An 8793-nucleotide genomic window follows, 5' to 3' on the forward strand; every position below is an offset into this window, starting at 1 on the left:
ATAACTGAAGAATAATAACTAATGAATAAGAAGAAGAATAACTAAAGAAAGATGAAGAAAAACTAAAGAAGATGAAGAAAAACTAAAGAAAAAAAGATAAGAGTTATTGAAGAAGAAGAGTAACTGATGAAGAAGTTGAGTAACTTGAAGAAAAAGAGTAACTGTTGAAGAAGACTTGAAGAAAAAGAGTAACTGTTGAAGAAGATGAAGACTAACTGATGAAAAAGAGATAAAGTGATGAAGAAGATGAAGAGTAACCGATGAAGAAGAGTGACGGTAGAATATGATGAATGAATTATATATATTAGAAATTAGGGTTTTACATTAAGGATTATGGTCCTTCATATTGGGCTTTGAAGAGAGAGGGAAATAAAAAAAATATTGTGTAAATTTTAATATTAAATAAATAAAAAATATTTAATTATTTTGAGGCTCGAAAAAGCTCGACAAGCCATCGAGCAAGCTTTATATGGGCTCGAGTTCGACTCGAATAATAAACGAGTCGGCTCGAGCTCGACTCGAACTCAGTCAAAGTCAAGCTCAAGTCGAGCTTCGACCGAGTAGCTTGCGAGCGGCTCACGAGCGGCTTGACTCATTTGCAGCCCTACACCAGATGTACTTTAAATACCAGATGTGCCAGATGCATTATACTGAATGCCCAGATAAACAAAACAGATGCATTACACTGAATGCCCAGATGTGACCTGCTCTTCCTCAGGACTTGCCCCTTCAAGGGCAATCAAAAGCTTCTAACATTGAGCAAGTTCAAACAGTGTTGAAACTTGCTCTGTGGAACCGGCTTGGTAAACATATCAGCTGGATTGTCTACAGTCCCCACTTTGTTTACCTTGATCCTCTTCTCACTTCTCAGAAAATGGCACATCACATTAATGTGTTTTGTTCTTTCATGGTGAACTTGATCCTTGGTTAAGCATATTGCACTCAAACTGTCGCAGTACACTGAAGCCTGATCGTGGTGTAGACCCAAGTCACTAACCAATCCTTTCAACCAGATTCCCTCCTTAGCAGCTTCTATCAAAGACATATATTCTGCCTCTGTAGTAGACAAAGTTACTGTCAAGCTGCAGAGTAGCTTTCCAAGTCACAACAGAACCGCTAAGCGTGAATACATAACTGATTATTGATCTTCTACTGTCTACATCTCCAGCATAGTCAGAATTAGAGTAACCAGATACTAGACACTAACTATCACCACCATAACTGAGACCAATATCAGATGTACCCTTGAGATAGCGGAAAATTCTCTTCACTACTTGCCAGTGTTCCTTACCAGGGTCTCCCATGAACCTATTGACAACACTAACAACATGTGCAAGATCCGGTCTAGTCCAGACCATAGCATACATCAGGATTCCCACTACACTAGCATAAGGAACATGTGACATGTATTCCTTTTCCTGAGATGATTTAGGTGCAAATACTACAGACAAATGTGCATTTGAAGCACTAGGAGTATCAATGGGCTTAGCAGTAGCCATTCCAAACCTCGATAGAACTTTCTGAATATATCCCTTCTGTGACAAGATTAGCTTCTTATGACTTCTATCTCTGTAGATCTCCATTCCCAGAATTTTCTTAGCAACACCTAAATCCTTCATTTCGAATTCTATACTGAGTAGTCCCTTCAACTTTTGAATGTCAGACTTCTTCTCAGCAGCTAGCAACATATCATCTACATACAATACCAAATAGATGAAGGAATCATCTTTGAGTTTGTTGTAGTAGACACAATTGTCATACGAACTCCTTGAATAGCCAATCTCAAACATGTAGCTATCGAACCGCTTATACCACTGCCTCGGAGACTGTTTCAGTCCATATAAGGACTTCATCAACTTGCAAACATATTCCTCTTTTCCAGGTTCCTGTAAACCATCTGGCTGAGTCATGTATATCTCTTCTTCTAACTCTCCATGTAAGAAAGTTGTTTTCACGTCTAGTTTTTCAAGTTCCAGGTCCTGATGTGCAACTATAGCAAGTAGCACCCTGATGGAAGTATGTCTGATTACTGGTGAGAATATCTCATTATAGTCCACTCCCTCTTTCTGACTTAACCCTCTAGCAACTAACCTAGCTTTATACTTGACCCCCTCAGCTGGTGACAACCCTTCCTTCTTCTTGAACAACCATTTACAAGTGACAATCTTTCTCCCTGGTGGTCTTCTAGCTAATTCCCAAGTCTGATTCTTTTGAAGTGATGCCATCTCATCTCCCATGGAACAAGCCATTGGACAGACTCGGTACCCGTAACAACTTCCTTGTAGGTGGATGGCTCATGAGGATCCACTTCCTCTGCAACCTGTAAAGCATAGGCAACCATGTCCTCAAAGTCATACATTATAGGAGGTACACCAAAATTAGCTCTTCTAGGGCAATTAAGAGCTAGATTTTGATGTTCTACAGATGATGATGGAGCAACTGAAAAATTTGCCGCTGAAAATGGTTGAGAAAAACTCTCCTCTACTTCACAACTAGCCTCAGTCTTTTCCTACTCCACCTGTTTCTCGACATCACAATCTACCGGAATGGTGAACTTCACAGTTGGGTTAAGCATGGAATTTTCATCAAAGACAACATTCCTACTCAGAAGGGGACCAGATCCTATATCCTTTCACACCATTCCCATAGCCTACAAATACTCCCTTCTTTGCTCTTGGCTCCAACTTCCCCTCATTGACATGATAGTAGACCGTGCAACCAAAAGTTCTCAAAATAGAGTAATCAGCAAGCTTCCTAGACCACAGTTCATAAGAAGTTTTCAAATTTATACATGTGTGAGGTCCACGATTAATCAGATAGTATGTTGTGTTAACTGTTTCAGCCCAAAATATTCTTGTTAACCCAACATTTGAGAGCATACACCGAGCTCTCTCCAGTAATGTCTGATTCATACGTTCTGCTACACCATTATGCTGAGGTGTATTCCTAACCGTATGATGTCTGGCAATCCCCTCAGTCTTGCAAAACTCATTAAACTCAGACCAACAAAATTCTAAACCATTATCAATTTGTAACCTCTTGACCTTCTTCCCAAATTGATTCTCCACTAATGCCTTCCACTGCTTGAAGTTCTTGAAAGCATCACTCTTATGAATATTCAGGTCATCCTTGAATAATCATCAATCAACAATAGAAAATACTTGTGACCCCCCAAAGACTCTACACGTGACGGCCCCCAACAATCAGAGTGGATGTAATCAAGTGTGCCTTTTGTTCTATTAATCGCTTTGGGGAACTTTCTGCGATGTAGTTTCCCAAAAACACAATGTTCACAAAACCCAAGATCCTTTATCTTATGCCCACACAAAAGATCATCTTTAGCCAGAATTTGCATCCCCCTCTCACTCATATGCCCAAGCCTCATGTGCCACAACTTCGTCATGTCTCCTTGGTCAATCTCGGAGGAAGCAGCAGCAGTAGAATCAAATATTGTAGTACCTTGTAGAAAATACAAAGTGCCCCGCTTCACACCTTTCAGAATCACACCTGAACCCTTGTAAACATGTAAGGCTCCACTTTCACCTTTGAAGCTAAACCCCTTCTTGTCCAGAAGACTTAGAGATATCAGATTCTTCGTCATGTGTGAAACATGTCTAACTTCGTTCAATGTACGGAATTTTCCATCATGAGTCCTAATATTGATCAAGCCCATCCCAACCACCTTGCAGGTAGAGCTATTGGCCATATAAATATTTCCACCATCCATCTGCTCATAGGTTGAAAACCATTCCCTCCTAGGACAAATATGGTAAGATATTCCAGAATCCAGAACCCACACATCATTGTAATGTGTGTGACCATCAGCAACTAAGGCAATATCCTCTTCGGAGATGTACCATCTTCAGCAACTACAACAGTACCTGGTGCCTTCTCATGTTGATTTTGTCTCTTTTTTGGACATTCATTCTTCCAATTTCTCTTTTCCTTACAGTAATTGCACACATCTGATGGTTTCGAACCCCTACTAACTAGTTTCTTAGGGAACTACTTTTTCCCCAGTTTAACATATCCCCGATGGTTGTTTGCAACTAGCCCAACAGTCTGACTATCTGAAACAGTGTCACTGCAGCTATATATGTCGCAATTCTCTACTGTGAAGGGCAGATCTAACTTTTTCTAGAGCCAATGAATCTTTACCACTAATGAAAGACTCCCTAAAGTTTTCATATAATATTGGTAAAGAAACTAATAGAATCAAGGCAGCATCCTCATCATTTATCTTAATATCAATATTACGTAGATCTAATAATATTGCATTTAATTGATCTAGATGGTCTTTAAGAGGTGTATCTTCTGCATACGCAGACTGAACAGACGTTGCTTCAAAAGCAACTTGTTGGTTAAGCTCTTCTTCATGTATAAAGTCTCCAGCTTAGACCACAAACTAGTAGCAGTTTCCTCCTCAGCCACCTTCAGTAATGATATCGTCTGCCAAAGCCGAGAGCAATGTTGAGTGCGCCTTTCTTCCAAAGACTCCATAAGAGCAGGTGGTGGGACAGGTGCAGGCTTCATCAAGGGAGCCTATAGGCCGTGTTGTTTCAACAATGCCCGGACCTTGATCTGCCACAGACTGAAACTATTCCTCCCAGTAAACTTGTCGACTTTCAAACTTTTACCTCCAACCATCGTTCTTGCCTGAGCAGATCTGAACAACTCTGCTCTGATACCAATTTGTTATAACGGATGCGAGAACAATGATAATAATAATAGTAAAAGACAGAATAAAAGCGACACCCGATTTAACGTGGTATCCGGCAAAAGTGCTGACTAATCCACGGGCAGAGCCACTGAAAAATATTTCATTATAATCATTAACACGGATTACAGATACTCAATAGTTCAAGAGAACACTAACACCCAAGCCCTTTATTTATAAGGCCAAGTCAAGACATTTTTCTTGCTCACTTCCTATGTGGGACAAACACTCAAAAAGAATATTCTAGACAAAGAAACCAACACATATTGTTGCAAGAGAATATTTATGGTGACAAGGAGAAGAAATGAGTGTATTTAGAGATGTTTTATCATTCGAATTGTGGTAATGCAGTAAACAAACACATTAAAAAAAATATGTTTCAGGTTATAATTATTAATTAATATTAAAAATCTTAAATATAATGAAAGAGTATCTTAAACAATATTTAAATTATTTTTATGGTATAATTCAATTATAATTATCATTTCTAATTAAATAAAAATAGTTTTTTAAACTATAAATAATATAATAAATATAAAATTAATATGCATTTCAACGAACAAATATAAAAAAATAATATTATAAATTATAAAAAACAGTTTTCAGATACATCCAAGAAAAATTATTTCTTAATCCAGATAAGAACCCAGACCCAACTCTAGCTAGATCATCATATTATCGTTTCTAAAAGAAAACTGTTTAATAAAGAAAAAAAAAATTATTTGAATATTTATTTAAAAGTGAATTATTAAAAGAAAAATAATAAACTAAAAAAAAAAAAACAAATTCACAAATCAACGTGACATGCTACGTGAGTAGGAGAGAAAAATTTTAAAAATGTCCAGAAATAAACGTTTCAAGACGCGGGGACAACCTGACCGGTCACGTCGAATTCGTGACTTGACTATTTTTTTATTATCCTCTTATTAAAACTAGCATTTAGCCCGTGCATTTGCACGATTAATAATATAAAAATCGTGAAAAAAAATTACGGATAACATTTTTAATTTTATATATATCTATTGCATCTTGATACAAGTTACAAATTATTAGTTTTTTTTTTTTTTTAAAGAGGTTTAATATGTCCAAAGATTGCAATAGAATTAAAAATGTCCCAAGTATCCATTTACTCATCATTATTTATATATATATATATTAGTTAAAAAAATTGAATTTATATTAATATTAAAACGTCATGCATTCATTAAAGTTGATGTTGAATTTAAAATATAAAGTCTGAGTAGTTTAGTTGGTAAAATGTTGTACTTGTTTTTGTTAGGTTTAAGTTTAAGGCGGGTCAACTAACAATCTGACCCAAATATCCAAATTAACCACAACTCTCGACCCGGCAATCCGGACAATTTAAAAATTAAGCATCATTATATATATATATATAGATTAGTTAGTTAAAAAGTTGAACTTATATTAATGTTAAAACATCCCGCATTTATCAAATTTGGTGTTTAATTTAAAATATAAATTTTTAGTAGCCTAGTTGGTTAAAAAGTTATACTTGTTTTTGTTAGGTTGCAAGTTTGAAACATACTTCTAGCATTTTTAATTTTATTTTTAACCGTTTTAAATTTAAAGGCGGGTCAACCCAAAATCCGAACTCAAATATCCAAATTAACCACCGTTCTCGACCCGGCAATCTGAATACTTTAAAAATTAAGCATTATATATAAATATATATATAGATATTGTTTTATGTTAAATATTTATGTATCCTCATTCAATAATTAGGATATGCGTTGCCGCCGAAATAGAAGATACAGTACTGTTTGAACGGAAGACGACATCATAGATCACACCTCCATAAGCTTAAATACCGGACTTTTCAACCGGATTGACAAATTCAAACAGCTCCTGTTTCTCTCTCTAACACTCACAGGGGAGGAAAAGAATTCTCATTGCGCGCCTTCCTTCCAGAAGCTTCTTTCAGGTATCTATCTATTTTCACTACAAAGTTGATGCATTTTCAATAACAAACAAAACAAAAAGATTATTTGAATGTGAATATAAATAATATGATAAAAAAATTTAAAATATCTAACAATAGATCAAACACATTTATTTTAAATATAACGTTTTACTTAATAACACAGGTTATAACATGATATATCTTTTTATTATTAATATATAATATTTAAAATTAATTATATAAAAAATGACTATATTATTTATTTTAATAAAATTATTATTTATTTTATTTTATTTCAAATAATTACTTGATATTATTTAAATAATTGAAATATTTTTTTTTAATAAATAAATTAATATTATTATTATATTTATAAAGGAATGAAGAATATAATTATAATTATAAAAAATAGGCATTTGGAGAGAAATTGAATAGTATCGGAAAGAGTAGATTGGATTATTACTTAGGGTAATCAAATTAAGTGGATTCACATAGTAGGAAACCATCAAATAAGCATCCCTAAGTTTAAAATTAATACCATATTCTAGCCTACCCGCAATAAGAGATGGATACTCATCCTAAGGTTCTGAGTTTGGGTCCGTCAGATGACAAGTTCTGCGTCTGGTTAAGTGTGTTTGTGGGCTAAATACTTAATCTGTTGTACCATTTTTTTATATTTAAGTTTAAAATTAATTTAAAATAAAAATTTAATAGCTAAAAAAAAATTTGGTTGTTACTTATATAGTTGATAAAAAAAGAAGTATAAAAAATTATTTTGATGAAATACATTAATAATTAGAGAATATATTTGGGTTTGGATAAGTTGAATATATAATTCTAAATTCAAATTCAAATTCAATCCAAACTGAACTGAAATATTGTGTCTTAGTGCTAATTGAATGGCATCTATAATTTGTGGGATCAAGTTTGTGATGTATCATGTATGTATTGTTAATTTGTTGAATGGATCCAAGCTTATTATATATTTATTGCATGCATGCAGGTCGACGTTTGTTAAGCAATGGGTGCAGGTGGGCGAATGTCTGATCCTCCTTCGAACCAAAAAGCACAAGCGAACGGCCTCGATCGAGCCCCATCCTCGAAACCGCCATTTACGCTAGCCGAGATTAAGAAATCAATCCCCCCACATTGCTTCCAAAGATCGGTCATCACTTCATTCTCCTACGTTGTATACGATCTCCTCATTGTCTCCTTCATCTACTACGCCGCCACATCCTACATCCATCTCCTCCCGGGACCCCCTGCTTTGTCAGGATTCGCCTGGCTTATTTATTCCTACGTCCAGGGCACCGTCCTGGGCGGCCTTTGGGTCATCGCTCACGAATGCGGCCATCACGCCTTCAGCGATTACCAATGGCTCGACGATACAGTCGGCTTCATCATCCACTCGGCCTTCCTCGTCCCCTTCTTCACGTGGAAACACAACCACCGCAAGCACCATGCAAACACCAGTTCTATCGAACGCGACGAGGTTTTCGTCCCCAAACGTAAGGAAACTGTGGGACACCTAGCTAAATACACCGAAAATCCAATTGGTCGGACCATAAAGATCACCATCTTGCTGACCATGGGTTGGCCTTTGCATTTAATTCGCAGCTTCTACAGCTCGATTTACTTGAAGCAGGAGCGGTTTCAGATACTTGTATCGAACATGGGCGTTCTTTCAGTCGGATTCCTTATCTACCGCCTCGCCTTGGCCAGGGGAATCGGTTGGGTTATGTGCGTTTACGTCGGGCCTCTTCTCGTGATGAATGTATATTTGGTGCTGATAACGTGGTTACAACACACTCACCCCTCGTTGCCTCATTATGAATCCGAGGAATGGGATTGGTTGAGGGGGGCTTTATCGACTGTGGATAGAGACTTCGGAAATATTCTCAACAAGGTGCTCCATAATATTACGGATACTCACGTTGTTCACCATTTGTTCTCGACCATGCCTCATTATCATGCGAAGGAAGCGACTAAGGCGATAAAGCCTATGTTGGGAGAATACTATCGTTTTGATGGGACTTCGGTTATAAGTTCGATATGGAGAGAAGCCAAGGAATGTCTTTATGTGGAGGCCGATGAAGATGAGGGCGCAAACAAAGGAGTCTTGTGGTACAAGAACAAGATTTATGGTCAGGAGTGA

General features: G+C 36.5%; 1 protein-coding gene across 1 annotated transcript; it reads left to right on the top strand.

The window, feature by feature from the left end:
- Window positions 1-7641: 7641 nt before the first annotated feature.
- Window positions 7642-8793, top strand: LOC124943029 (delta(12)-fatty-acid desaturase FAD2-like). The gene has a single exon (XM_047483597.1). It carries the CDS (start codon window positions 7660-7662, stop codon window positions 8791-8793), a length of 1134 nt encoding a protein of 377 aa, XP_047339553.1. The 5' UTR covers window positions 7642-7659.

The sequence above is a fragment of the Impatiens glandulifera genome, chromosome 6, assembly GCF_907164915.1.
Source record: "Impatiens glandulifera chromosome 6, dImpGla2.1, whole genome shotgun sequence".
Lineage (NCBI taxonomy): Eukaryota > Viridiplantae > Streptophyta > Magnoliopsida > Ericales > Balsaminaceae > Impatiens > Impatiens glandulifera.

Coding starts and splice junctions, on each gene's coding strand:
- LOC124943029 (XM_047483597.1), top strand. CDS start 7,660: ATGGGTGCAGGTGGGCGAATGTCTGATCCTCCTTCGAACCAAAAAGCA.